Source organism: Mauremys reevesii, linkage group 4 (genome assembly GCF_016161935.1).
Source record: "Mauremys reevesii isolate NIE-2019 linkage group 4, ASM1616193v1, whole genome shotgun sequence".
Taxonomy (NCBI): domain Eukaryota; kingdom Metazoa; phylum Chordata; order Testudines; family Geoemydidae; genus Mauremys; species Mauremys reevesii.
Window position 1 is genome coordinate 14,325,632 of NC_052626.1, and position 15,097 is coordinate 14,340,728.

The window sequence follows — 15,097 nt, forward strand, 5'->3', positions numbered from 1 at the left end:
TAACTGGCATGTGTATATAAATACCTTAGCTGCATCTTGTGCATATATGTGTTAGGCGCATGCAAATTGTATGTGTGCTATTGCACATGCCTAACTTTGAAAATATAGCCTGATTGTGTTATGTTGTGTCTATGGTTATGGAATATTGCATCAGTTTTCTTATCTCGATATGATGTTTACTCATGTGTAAAGTCTCTTAAGTATGGAACAGGTTCTTTCCATTTAAAGAGTTTTGTATTTGGACATGTAAGGTTATATTTGTTTTGCATGACAGCTTCTTGCTGGCTTTTGACTCACTTAATTGGGTTGCTTTTGCATGAGAAGCTGCTTTATATGGAAAGATAAACTTTGGTCACACCAGTCACATGTCTCTTGTTGATTGAAAAAGTGTGTTTGAGCCTGACGTGCTGCTGTTGGAGTTTTTCACTTCTGATATCTACTGGCAGCGTGATCCAGTGGCAAGTGCACAAGACTAGGAATCAGGAAACCTGAGTTCTGTCCCTAATTTTTTTTCACTGACTGTGTGGGACTTTGAACAAGCCACTTAGTAGGGCTGGTCAAAAATTTTCCATCAAAACTTACCCTGAAGAACTTGCAGTATAAGCAGATACGAGATCGGAAACTGAGACACGGAATTGTAAAGTGACTTGCACAAGGTCACTCTGTAGTTAGTAGCAGAGCCAGGAATAGAACCCAGGTCCTGCTGACTCCTGGTCCAGGTCCCATAGCCACAGGAGAGGAGTTTTATCCCCATTAAGTTCCTTTAACCATCTCCAATGTATGTACAAACCTGGGAAGACCATGTGACTTATTAATACCTATCCCAATTAATATTGAGGATTTTTTTCTTATGGATGTTTTTTCCTTGCGGGTTAATTTGTATCCAGATTTAAATCAACCAGAACTCCAAAAACTTTACCCTTATAACCTCCAAACTAATTCTTTTTGCTTCCAGAAGTAATATTCTGCTATGCCAGTTACATTTACTTTGGTGGCTGCTTTTGGGAACTTTCTCCATGACACAACTTCTAGTTCTAGCAACAAATTCACACTCAGTTGTATATAGCCATTGCCCTCTTTACTTCAGCCATAAACTCTTGCCTTTCAAATATCTGGAGCTGCTTTTTAGCAATAATCTGTTCTTTTCCTGTCATGATCTTTCTTTAGTCAGTGGAACATCTCTTTTGTCTTTGTTTTATATAGAGAAATCTGCTGATATAAATCAGTGGTTTAAATGCTGCTGGGAGAATTTGGAATGTCACTTTGCATTCTTTTATTATAGCAGCAGAACCATGAAATACTGCTGGTACCGTATGTTAGAATCATTGAATCGTAAGACTGGTATCTTGTCCTATTTTTCAATCTTCTCTAATAGGTCATGTTTTCTAGACCTTTAATCATTTTTGTTGCTCTTCCCTGGACTCTCTCCAATTTGTCCACATCTTTCCTGAAATGTGGCACACAGAAATGGACACAATACTCCAGTTGAGGCCTAATCAGCTTGGAATAGAGCGGAAGAATTACTTCTCACATCTTGATTACAACATTCCTGCTAATACATCCCAGAATGATGTTTGTTTTGCAACAGTGCTACACTGTTGACTTATATGTAGCTTGTGATCCACTATGACCCCCAGATCCCTTTCCACGCCTTCCTAGGCAGTCAATTCCCATTTTGTACGTGTGCAACTGATTGTTCCTTACTAAGTAGAGTACTTTGCATTTGTCCTTATTGAATTTCATCCTATTTACTTCAGACCATTTCTCCAGTTTGTTTATCCAGATCATTTTGAATTTTAATCCTATCCTCCAAAGCACTTGCAACCCCTCCCAGCTTGGTATTGTCAGCAAACTTTATAAGCGTGCTCTCTATGCCATTGTCTAAATCATTGATGAAGATATAGAACAGAACCGGATCCAGAACTGATCCCTGCAGGACCCCACTCAATGTGCCCTTCCAGCTTGACTGTGAACCACTGATAACTACTCTATATCCCTAGTTTGTTCCTGAGACAGTCATGTGAGACAGTACCCAAAGCCTTATTAAAGTCAAGATATACCCCATCAACCACCTCCCCCCTTCCACAAGGCTTGTTCCCTGTCAAAGAAAACTATTAGGTTGGTTTGACACGATTTGTTCTTGACAAATCCATTCTGACTGTTACTTATCACTTTATTATCCTAGAGGTGTTTGCAAACTGATTGCTTAATTATTTGCTCCATTATCTTTCCAGGTACTGAAGTTAAGCTGACTGGTCTGTAATTCCCTGAATTGTCTTTATTTCCCTTTTTCTAGAATGTAGAGCAATAGATCTAGTGCAGGTTGCCAAAATGTGATATGTGTACCCCTGGGGATCTGCGAGGCATCTCTGGGAGGTATGTATGAGAAACTGTGTAATGGTGGATTTTATTTATTCCATTTTCATAATAGGCTGCTCACACAAAGCTTTACAACTGTGGGAATTTGTTATATAAAGTACAGTAGTTCATTTACTTCAAGATGAACCAATAAGAACACAGATACACAGAGATGCTAATGTACAGAGCCCTCCCCTCCAATCACCGTACAGCATGGGTTCAGTTGCCCAGCAACTGTCCAATCTAACTGAGCTCAGAATTTAAGGTTTGTTTGTTTGTTTGTTTGTTTTTTCAGGTGTATATATCGCACTATAACTATACCTGTACATAATAGTGAAATATGGACAGATGGCTAAAGACAGGTAGTGCTAAGAATAATGCACAAAGTATCAGTGATGAGAAGGGAAGGGTATGCAGGCAACTGGTAAATCGTGGGCTGCTGGTAGATCTGGAAGGGGGTATACAATAAGAAAAGTTTGGGAACCTCTGATCTAGTGTTAATTCTCTGGTGCCCCATAATCTCTAGCAGAGTTTGGCTAATCTTTAATCAGAACTCCAATCTACGCAATTGATAGGTTTCAGAGTCGCAGCCGTGTTAGTCTGTATCCGCAAAAAGAACAGGAGTATTTGTGGCACCTTAACAAATTTATTTGAGCATAAGCTTTCGTGGGCTACAGCCCACTTCATCGGATTCAGCCCACGAAAGCTTATGCTCAAATAAATGTGTTAGTCACATGTATTCCTGTTCTTCTTCTACACAACTGAGTAACTTTGGCTCTGTTTGGTTGTATTTTTCTAATCTCTGCAATGTTTGTCCTCTGTCAATGTTCCCCAGGCTATCACAACACAGTCTATTCAGATGAAGTGTACTTAGGTTCATGTATTGACAGAACATCTTGTATGCAGCTCACTATTCCACATCTCAATATAAAGTCCAAGACCTTGTTTACTTATTTTATTTCACTTCATTGTTAAACTAAATGGTGTTGTTGACAGTGAACCAGAAGCTTTTCACCTAGTTTGCGATCTGTATTTTGTTAAGATAGTTATAAACTTTAATATGGTTTACATCTTTAGTTCTAGACTGAGGCTGTATTACAAGTGTTTATGGATCCAGAAGTAAGTTCTAACTCGGTGGTTCTCAAACTTTTGTACGGGTGACCCCTTTCACACAGCAAGCCTCTGAGTGCGCCCTCCTGCCTTATAAATTAAAAACATTTTAAAAATATATGTAACACCATTATAAATGCTGCATGCAAAGCGGGGTTTCAGGTGGAGGCTGACAGCTTGCGACCCCCCACGTAATAACCTCACAACCTCCTCAGGGGTCCCAACCACCAGTTTGAGAACCCTTGTTCTAACTAGAAATGTATATGGCCCCTATTACTGTAGTATGAGTGCCTCCCTCATATGTAAAAATAAAAATAACAGTAATAATCTCTCTCTCTCTCTCTCTCTCTTCCTTCCAAGCCTGTAGAAGAAATAGCTTGATTAGTTTACAGTCTGTGTATGTGCGAGAGAGAGAGAGAGAGTAGGTGGGTGTGTTTGAGGAACTTTATTATGGGAAAGCAGGGTGTATACGAGTTCTATATTCAGTTTTGCAAATGGTGAGATGTGTGGTCATGTAATGGAGACCCAGCTCCCAAGAAAACTGTCTCCCACATTCATGAGTTGCCTCCTATGGAGCAACGGTTTCCTAAATTACTATTATATTTCAGCTAATACAGACTGGTTTCAATCAGTTGCTCTGTCAATATAGTTTTGACTTTTCCTGGCCTAGTACTTCTGCAAACATTCTCCTCCTCATGTAACCATCTTTGACACTGATTCCTCCTTTTCATATGAACTCACGGCCTTTCCCGTTCTCTGTTGGACTCCATTTATCACCTCCCAACAGGGTCAGCCCAAGTTGTTGGAACCTTTTTTGAAATAATATGGCAAGGCTCCAGCCTTGCTTTCCTGTGACTTGTTCATTCCCCCATCTCTGCACAGCTACCCCCTCCTTCCTGGCTGCCCAAGATCCACTCCCACTCCACTATTTTATTAGCCCCTATAGCAGGAGTAGGCAATCTATGGCACGGGTGCCGAAGGCGGCACGCAAGCAGATTTTCAGCGGCACTCACACTGCCCGGGTCCTGGCCACCGGTCTGGGGGGCTCTGCATTTTAATTTAATTTTAAATGAAGTTTCTTAAACATTTTTAAAACCTTATTTACTTTACATACAACAATAGTTTAGTTATATATTATAGACTTATAGAAAGAGACCTAAAAACGTTAAAATGTGTTACTGGCACGCGAAACCTTAAATGAGAGTGAATAAATGAAGACTCGGCACACCACTTCTGAAAGGTTGCTGACCCCTGCCCTATAGTCTCTGGTGAAACCCCTATGAAGCCAGCAGAATGAGCCAAAGCCCAACTTTCCAATCTAGAAGTGGGGGAAGGGAAATTCAATATCTGCCATGACTCGTGTCAGAAGATAGGATGAGAGACAAGGTGTCAGGGATGGTGCCCCAGCTGGCTATAAAGACAAGGTCCTATGCGGTCATACAGGCTAAGGCCACTACTGCCTCTGAACAGTAACTTGCCTGGTATCCGCCTATCTGGGGTGCTTACCATAGAGGTTGTGTGCCTCACACCTTTTAATGTAGTTACCTCCACCATGTGAGGAGGGAAGTGCTTTTATCCCCCTGTACAGATTGGGAACTGAGGCACAGAAAGACTAAGGTCCAGCTCCTCAGAGGTATTTAGGCACCTAACTCCCACTGATTTCAGGTCTCCCATGTTCCAGGCTAGGCTCCAAACCACTGGGCCACCCTTCATCCAGTAGGCTGAATAAATTATCTCAGGGTTCTTGGAGAGTTATTAACTATAACTGAGGTGTCTTTGTTGTGGCATTACCACAACAAAAGCAATATCACTGCTCTAAGGGATAACCATTGATTACCCTGTAATAAACTGGAGAGCTCTCTTTAGCTAGCATTGCATTGTTGGCCTTGAGCCACAGTGACAGCCAATCATTTAGATAATTTCAAGTGAATTAAAAGGAGAGAAATCTTCCCTGTCTCAGCTCTGTCCTTGTCAACTTGGCAAAGTGCTAACTGCTGAGATGGTGTTCTGTTTAGGCAGTACTTTATAAACATTAGTTTGGGTCCGCTAGGCTTTCTGCAAGAGGGATTCCTGAGGAAATAATTCCACCTGTCCTTATTCCCTCCAAATCTCACCCTTGGGATGCAAGGTTCCACACTAGTGTAGGGTGCATGTGTAGTATCTGTTCTTATCAGTTTAATATCTGACACCTCTCTATGGTAGTTTAGTGAATCTTGCTAGTTAACGGTCTCATCAGGCATTGTTAGTGAGGTTATTCCCATTTAGCAGATGGGAAAACTGAGGCAGGGGACGGTTAAGTGACTTGGGTAAAGTTACTGAGGAAGTTAGTGTCAGGAGTGGGATTAGAATTCAGGAGTTCTTGAATTCACTTTAAATTTACTACTGATGTTGCTTTATAATAAACACTTTGATTATAGCTTGTATGAATTTTTCTTCTTGACTATGTATGAAATCCTTATAATCTGTAATAGGGTGATCCCTTAAAAGCTGTGGCTCAGGGTTTATAATCTTCTTGAGTAGTGTAAATGCACACATTCATGGAAGAAGGAAAAATGCAAGAGGTCATTGTTTTAATTAATGTCTTCCAATATCTGGAGAAGCAAGCCAATTGCTTCTACGTGTTTTTGCAAGCCTAGATATAATATTAATCACCTCCCTCTGTGAATGCCTACAGTTCTCCAAAAGGCATGTTATAACACACACAGCTATTAGCCTGAATTGTGTTTTCTAATATATTAGCCAAAACACAACAGTAAATTAAATTTCCATTTTAGCAAAAACCCAAGGGGAAAAATGATAAATAGAAAAATTATTCCGGAAATGTGCATTTTCTGGTGTTTAGTCAGATCAATTTAGTAGTGTGACAGGAAAATTTCAAAGCTAAAACAATACAGGATGTTAGATTATGCAAAAATATATAGATTCTCCTTATATTTTAATCATTCACATACATGTTAACACTCATAGTTTATTACAGAAATAACAGAATATCGAATTATGTGGGACCCAGAATCTCACAAACCTGCGGTCCAGGCTGTAAATTAGCTGAGGGGGAGAAAATAAACGTTTTCCAAAATGATCATGGGCATTTGCAACGAGTGTCTGTGTGAAACAAAAACCACTTTTCCTTTTGAGATAGTTACAGTTCCCCTCTGTTGTAGGTATTTGTATGTACAAACACATTCTTCCTGAAGTTCAGTTCATGTTTCACCTACCTACTGTTTGCCTGGCTTCCATTACATGTTCTTAAAGCATTTCCCTTATACTTATAAGGCATTCAGAAGGGAAGCTGGACTAAGAAGAAAGTAAAACTAGCTTTGCAGATGCCTTGCAGCTAAATTGGTTACACTGTGGGCTGGTCGGCACGTTGGAATATCTTTTCATCTCCAGAGATGTGAGTTAAAATACTGTATTTTGGACATAAGTAAAAGTGTCTGGCAACCCTATTTATTTGTATTGCAGTAGGACCAAAAGGCCCTAACTGAGATCAGGGCCTCATTATGCTAGCCACTATACATAAATATGTAAGAGACAGACCACGCTCTGAAGAGATTGCAAGAAAAGACAAAGTGTGGGGAAAAGGAAACATTTGCATTTCCATTTTATAGATGGGAGTCACAGAGAAACTGATTTGCCCAGTGTCCCATAGGCGGTCTGAACTGAACCCAGGCTTCCTGAGTCCTTTGATAATGTCTTAACTACAAGATCATCATCCTTACTCTGTGGGGCAATTTGTAGATACCATTCTGAACCCTAGTGAATGTTTGTTCCCATCAGGAAACCCTCCATACGTTGACCAGTGTCTGTTCAAGAGCAGGCTGGGGCTGGCAAGGCATAGTCCATTGGCAGACCAGCATGGGGAAGCTTGCATAGCACCTGCATGCACCATGCTTCCATCTGGTCAGTGTTGTTAGTTTGTCGCATTCACACGAGCAATATTCTCCCTTACAGCTCAGCTATACCGAATTTGGGCAGATTGAACTGGATGGCGTTTTTTTTATTACAGTAAAAGTTACCAGCCATGCTGCATACCCTTTGTATACAGAGACATGGCCTGATCCAAAGTCCATTGAAGTCAGTGTGAATCTATCCATTTACCTAAACCGGCTTTGGAGCCAGGCCCTAAAAGAGGGCATTGGCCTTAAAATAGTTTAGCATGCAAATGCTAAGAAGATGAAACAAGAGACTGGATTAGGAATGTGAGGAGAGTCTTCACGGGTACGTCTACATTGCCATCAGAATTGTGTCTGCAGCACATGTAGACATAGCTGAGCTAGCTTTGATCTAGCAAGCTTAAAAATAGCAGTGAAGCCGTAGCAACAAGGGTGACAGCACAGGCCAGCTGCTTGAGCACATCCCCAGGATCCTGAGTGAAGTTGTACAGCGTGTGTTGCCATCTGGGCTGCTGCAGCATCACTGTTGTGATGTGGGTTAGCTAAATCAAAGCTAGCTCAGGTATGTCTACGTGAGTTGCAGTTACACTGTTGATTGCACCGTAGACATGCTCTATGGCTTGGGAGACACTAGTGGAAATAGTAGCAACTGCAGAAGAGTAGTATCCTTTTCTAGTCACGTCTCTTCTGCTTCAGCCAATGTTGCAGACTCAGGGAATAACTCGTGGTAGTCGCTTCCACTACCCGGTCACAGGCTTGAATCCAATCAATAGGGACAGATATTACTGAAAAACAGCTGTTTATTGTGAAATGAGTTGGAGATTATTCCAGGTCTTTGCATCAAGAAAAACATCACAGCAATTGGCAATTGAACTTGGGTTTCACTTCAGCCCAAGCTGGCAACCTGCCTACTTTGCTGTGTGAATGCAGGCTAATCGAGGCCAAGTGCTGTTAGTTCTCCTATCCTATCCCAACTGGGCAGTACTTTTTGTCGAACTCCTCCCTTACTCTGCACTGCATTTTAACCCTTTGTTTGCCTGCTCCATTTCTGTTGCACTTCCTCAGCATTTAAACAGAGATGCCATCCAATAAATCTCTCTCCCGTGCTGCCCGATGGCCAGAAGCTGACACCAGCTTTATGGTAAAGCTGTGGTGTGACATCAGTAAGACCCACAAGAGCACTTCCACAGGAGCCCAGGAAAGACAGACAAGTTCTCCCACAACACACTGCGAATGAATTCATAGGAGAGGCCCGGTTTAATGCATGACTAAGAACCATAGGATACCCTGCTAGAAATTCAACACAGCACAAGGGCTAGTTCTGGATGCAGTCTCATGGGTAGGGCTCTGCAGTAGGGATGCTCCACCCATGCCACTCTAGCCGAGGCTAACTCTGTGGTGGAGACATACCCTTCCAGTAGGTGCTTCCAGGAGTACAGGGGGTTGCATCTGATTTGTGGTCAAATATATATTTATATGGTGCCTATCACTGTAGCATCAGGGGCTTATTTACAAAGTTGATGGATATTAATGCTGTAATCACAATAGACTTCACTTTCAATTGAAAGTCAGTGGGAATTATGTGTGCCCTGCTGCAGTGTCAGGAAAGAAGGGTGTCCAATGAAATTAAGGTCCTGACCATCTTCCCATTGAAGTCAATAGAAGCTTTGCCATTTATTTTAATGAGACCCGAACTGGAGCTCAGGACAGCTCCTTTACACCCATCACTTTGGTATCTGAACCACTGAGCAAGCACATTAAGAAATCGAGAAGGAAAAAGGTCCGGCATCCTTTTGTTGACTTATTCTCTTCCCTATTTCCTGCTCTATCCTCATTGAGCTACTTTCTGACTCAATGCCCAGCCTGCTGTGAAATAGGTGTAATTAGTCATATGTAGGTTACTCAGGAAGTTCTGCTAACGAAATAACTTAGTGAACTTTGTACATGTATAAAGGTCAGGAAAAGTGACTAAGTTGCTACATAGTATAATGAGTTACTGTTAGCAGGCACTGGCAAGATGAGAGGGGGAAAGTGTATAAGAAATTGTTGAAGTTAAGTGGCTTGAAATTTCATGTTGGTGAAAACATTTATACTTCATATCATCTCTAAATTGACTATAGCGCCATTTTTAAGGGAAATGTTTAACTGCTGAACAAGCTTCCATTTTTAATATTGTTCTGAAACACTACCACCCTTTGATGGATAGGTCTTTACTACAGATTGTATATTTGGCATGAGAGAAATGCACACAAATGCCGTCTTAACTGTGCATAAGGAGACCATAGCACTTACAACTCCTCAGCCAGTTCATGCAGCGAGATTTTACACTTTCTAAACAATTAACGTGGATACTATTAATAATATGCACACTGAGCATTTATCTAGTGCCTTCCATCCAGGGATCTCAAAGGATCTACGACACCTGTGTGACTGTAGTGTTAATCTGAAGTCTCATTGCTTAAGTCACTTACAACTAGACAGGATGAGGCATTTGGGGATATACTGTGAGGCACAATCTAAATTTGTCACATGTACAGTGGTCCATAAACTCTTCAAAGTTTAATGGTACAACAAACCCAGATAGTGATGGTAAAACTGTACAAGTGCCTCCTAAAATGAGCACCTCACAGGTATCAGTTAGTTGCAGTTGAAAGGACTGCAACGGCAAGCTTGAAAACAAATTATGCTAATGGCTAGAATAAGCCTGATCCTGTCTAATTTTCAAATCTCTGCAGGTTTTGACCTGACTAGTTCCTTTTCTTGTGCTATTTGCCTAGTGTTCTAAGGAGCCAAATCAACCCTTCACATGCACTGGGATCAGTGCAGGCATTGAAGTGGAAGTGCAAAGGCAGCTTTGCACCTCCTTATGCTGGGGTCAGCAGGAGCCACTTCAACTCCCAGTGCAGGTTAGAGCACCATTCCAGCAGTCAGAAGTAGGCAGGACAGGACACAGGGATGCCACTGTCACATTCTATCTCCCCCCCCAAATGCCCCTAACACATCCACTCTGCCAGGGCTCCTGGGGGCGTGGCACAGAGCCAACTGTGACAGCTCTGCACCTGCCAGGAACTCCCCTTTACTTCAGAGGAATTCCCCAGAGGACTGTTACAGCGGTTAGTGGCCAAGTTAAGTTGGTATAAAGGCGCTACAATGCACCAGTGAATTTCTCCATATCTTTAGGCTGGCTGTGCTTCACTTTGAAAGGTAAGTATCTGATCTCCTGCCAGGTGGCCTAGTGGTAGTGCTCCTCGGTGTTTATATGGGAGATCTAGTTTTGATACCTGTTCTGATTATTTCTGTCCTTGAGGATTCAGTGAGCAGAACAACAAAACTATCACAAGTCCACAGCCTTGCTGCCGTGAGCTACGATATTGTCACATCTCATAAGCTAAGCAAAACTGGCCTTCATCAGTTCTCAGATGAGAAACCTCAAAGGGATAAAAAGAGTCTATGTTATATGTGTATCAGACTGCAGCAGCTATTCGCCCTGCCATTTCTATTTAAGCTTCACAGTCGCCACTTTTTTTCTTAAAAAAACAAACACAGTTGCATGCAAAAATGACTTTGGTTTGTTAAAATGAGGAACCTACATAAATAAAAGGCAGGGAGTGAAGGATATTACAGCAACGCCAACTTGCACCCCTAGGAGCGTTCATTACAACATTACACAATACGTACACAGGCATGCAAAAGGTTACCTATATGCACCAAAACTTATCTTTTGACAAGTGTAGCTCCTTATGTATCATTAATGAATAGTATATCACATTACCCAGCTTTGGGTGAGCATTTATTATTGTTTGTTGTTGTTATTTATTTATGTCAACCAAGTATGGCGCCCCATTGTATTTGCGTTGTACAGACAGAGTAGCAGACAGCACCTGCCTTGAAGAGTTTATAATCTAAATTGACAAAATAGACTCAGCGTGGCAGAGGGGGTATAACACAGAAGCAGAGTGATCTATATGATGGACTATAATGAAAGCTTTTGTCATAGGACTCAATCTTGTGAGGTGCCAATTGCTTCCTGTGGGAGTTCAGCACCTCTGAACACCCATTGTATCTCGCATCTATTTACCACTCACAGGATCAGGCCCATAATCCACATGATCAAGGAGACAGTTAACATTGCTGTGAGCCTTCAATGCTAAATGCACCGACTCTGACCAAACTTTCCTCTCCCCACTCTCCCTAGTTGTGGTTGCATGGTGTGCCATGTTCTAGTTGTTATTCTCTTTCCCAGATGTTTCATACTGTATGTCTGTGTTCCTGTGTTTATGTAAGGCTTCCTTCATGAGGCTTCCTATGTTAATCTCTTCACCAACAAAGTACTGGCATGTATTTGTGCTGGCACAGTTGTCTCTTGTTTTGTATTTGTCTGAGTTCAATTGCAAGCTTGTTGGGAAAGGACCTTGTCCTTCTGTGTTTGGTAAAGCAGCATGTATGCTCATCATGCTGCATTCGTAAAATACTTTGACATCTTTTGGAACAAAAGGTACTACACTAATGTATTATATTCAGCACAGAACATTTTCTTAATACTATATTAACATAATTTATTTTACCTGTACTGTATTGCAAAAGACAAGAGATATTAGTCCTATGTGACAACGTGAAAATTGTACCGTGGTTGCATTGCAATCATATTTCTCCTACAGCGAGGCTGTGTTTGTAGGAGTCCTGCTCCCTTTGAATTCAGTAGGAGTCTTTCCGCTATCATAATGAGAGTTGGATTGGGCCCACTGAACCCAGTCCTGCAAACCATTGTATACCTGAGTAGCTTTTTGCAAGTGAGTAGTCCTATTGATCTAAATAGGATTACTCATATGTATAAAGTTATTCATTAAGAGTCTGCAGGATTGGGGACATAGTTTGTAAGACTTTAGTGCCTTGACTCTTTAGATTAGTTGCATCTATTTGTTCTGCAAATGGGAAGTGTGCTTTCTGAGCCATGCCCTCTGACTTCTAAACTGAAATGTTTGAATCATTGCTATGGGAAGAAGGAAGGAATATTGCCTCCTGCTGCCACTTCCCCTACACAGCTCCAGGAGCAGCTCTGATGAGAGCCAGCAGTGCTCTGAGCACCTGCTGTCCAGTCTGTGATGCAGCTGCTCAGTACCACCCCTACTGGCCATCTGGTGCATCCCTCTGGTTGCCCCATTCCTTATCTGTAAGAGCCCAGTTGGTTCTGCCTGTGCCTAGAGGAGCACTAATCAGAGGAAGGTTCCTCTCCCTCATATAGCTTACAAGAGGGAAAAAGAAGAAAAAACTGTGAACCAACAACCAGTTACAACTCCCTCCCTTTCTGCTACAGTCCCAGCACAGATTAGAGCTCTAGGGGCTGCTCTAACTTATGCCAGCTGGCTATGGTCCCTAAGGAACATAAACCTATTGTGGATAATCTGAATGCAGCACATTCCAGCCACTTTCCGTCCCTGTGCTGTGTTGCAGAAGCTGCAAGGAGGAGCTGGCTCTCACTGCCTGCTGGGAACTTGCAACTGGTTGGGAGTTGAAGTGCTCCCTTTCACAGTGCCTGAGAAGCACAAACGAAGATGAACAGGACAGAGCATGTGGCCCCAAGTACTGAGCGTGGCCCCATGAACTGTTTGAAATAACTTGTCCAGCCTTGAGGCTGAAAAGGTTGGACATGACTCCTTTACATCTTTCGTAATGAAAAAGAAGCTTTTAAAAATGTTTGAGTTTTAATAAGGGTAACTTGAAATTATGTTTTCATTGTGTTGTACGATACCATGGGGGAATAGAAAAGAGATGGGGAAATTTTTTCATAAATATTTTTATGAGTGTGTGCTATCATGGTCATTTATTTACTGTGCCCATAAAATCTCAGCTATAAGGCTGAACAGTTTTTTGCATGTTATAAAGTATATTATTTGGTGAGTCTCATCAGTTGTACTTGGTGCTGTACAAAATGCAGAGGAAAAAGACAAGCTCTGCCCCAAGCAACTTACAGACTCTAACAGCCTTGGATGCACAGGGGATTTCACTCATCAGTAACCAGCCATCAGTGTAGCAGGTGGAAACCCAGTAGACAGGCCAAGCCATGATTTACACCAGTGCAGTTTATTCAAGTAAGGGTAAATTGCCCTGGCACCAGTCATGGCTTGTAGTGGCTTACTCTTCCTATGCTAGGGGCATGCATCAGTGACTGGCCATCCCCACCTGAAATTCCTAGGGACAATCAGACCCCTGTGGATGGCTCCCTGTGCCCATGCAGAAACCCACTGAAAGCAATGGATGATGTAGGGATTAAGCTATGCGTGATTTCACAGGATGAAAGATATTACCCTAAATTAACAGATGTAGACATCTGCCTTCCTCAGCAGACCTGGCTTGATGGGGGGCTGTGTGTGGCAGCTGTGTGTGTATGCATTTTCTTTACAGGCCTGCCTGGTGATGTCTCTGCAGGCTTCTCTTGTTGATGTTAGTGAGTGCTGGTGGTGATATGCTGACCCACAGGCCTCTCTTTGTGTTTGGAGGGGTGAAAACCTCTGCAGACCCGTGTCTACCTAAAGGGGTAAGAATCTGTGTGGGGAAGGGTTCTCTACCACTGGGGATGTGTGTGTGGGGGGGTCTCTAGCCCCTCTGTGTGTAGGGGGAGTGTCAGTGTCAGGCTTGCATTGGGGGTCTTGGAAGCAGGCTTGGGGGTCCCTAGACCCCCTCTCTGCATGGGCGCGGGTCTTAGAGGGGGTCTCTAGCCCCACTGTGTGTGTGTGTGGGGGTCTTGGTGGCAGACTCAGAGGGGATCTCTAGACCCATTTTATGTATGGGGTGTTGGTGACAGGCTCTGGGGGGATCAATAGCCCCTCTGTGTATGTAGGGGGTGTTGGTGTCAGGCTTAACGGGTGTCTCTAGCTCCACTATACGTGGAGCAGAATGTCAGAGGCAGGCTCGGAGGTGGTCTCTAGACCCACTGTGTGTGTAGGGGATGTCGGAGGCAGGCTCGGAGGTGGTCTCTAGACCCACTGTGTGTGTAGGGGATGTCGGAGGCAGGCTCGGAGAGGGATCTCTATCCCACTGTGCGTACAGGGTATCAGTGACAGGCTCGGGGGGGATCTCTAGCCCCACTGTATATGTAGGTGGTGTTGGTGTCAAGCTTGGGGCTCTGTCTCTAGTCCCACTGTGGGTGTAGGGGGTATCGGTGGCAGGCTCGGAGGGGGATCTCTATCCCCACTGTGTGTACAGGGTATCAGTGACAGGCTCGGGGGGAATCTCTAGCCCCACTGTATATGTAGGGGGTGTTGGTGTCAAGCTTGGGGCGCTGTCTCTAGCCCCACTGTGGGTGTAGGGGATGTCGGTGGCAGGCTCAGGGGGCGTGTCTCTAGCCCCGCTGTGTGCTCGGGGTGCCGGTGGCAGGTGCGGGATGGGGGGTCTCTTGCCCCGCTGGGTGCACGGGATGCCGGTGGCAGGCTCGGGATGGGGGGCGGGTCTCTCACCCCGCTGTGCACGGGGTGCCGGTGGCAGGCTCGGGGGGGGGGTGTCTCGCCCCGCTGGGTACACGGGTGCGGTGGCAGGCTCAGGGTGGGGGGGGTCTCTCACTCCACTGTGTGCTCGGGGGGACAGTGGGGGGGGTGTCTCTCACCCCGCTGGGTACACGGGTGCCGTGGCAGGCTCGGGGTGGGGTCTCTCGCCCCGCTGGGTACAAGGGGTGCCGGTGGCAGGCTCGGGGTGGGGGTCTCTTGCCCGCTGGGTGCATGGGTGCGGTGGCAGGTGCGGGA

General features: G+C 43.8%; 1 protein-coding gene across 2 annotated transcripts in view; it reads left to right on the forward strand.

The window, feature by feature from the left end:
* Positions 1–2,323: 2,323 nt before the first annotated feature.
* The window catches only part of HIF1A (hypoxia inducible factor 1 subunit alpha), a 61,658-nt gene continuing 48,884 nt past the window's right edge, over positions 2,324–15,097 (forward strand). Inside the window, exon 1 of one of the 2 annotated variants that reach the window (XM_039536396.1) lies at positions 2,324–2,376. In XM_039536396.1, the coding sequence (XP_039392330.1) occupies positions 2,339–2,376 (38 nt within the window). In that variant the 5' untranslated portion in view covers positions 2,324–2,338. Of the gene's footprint in view, positions 2,377–6,845; positions 6,863–15,097 lie in introns of those variants that run through there. The other variant, XM_039536399.1, reaches the window with a different exon arrangement.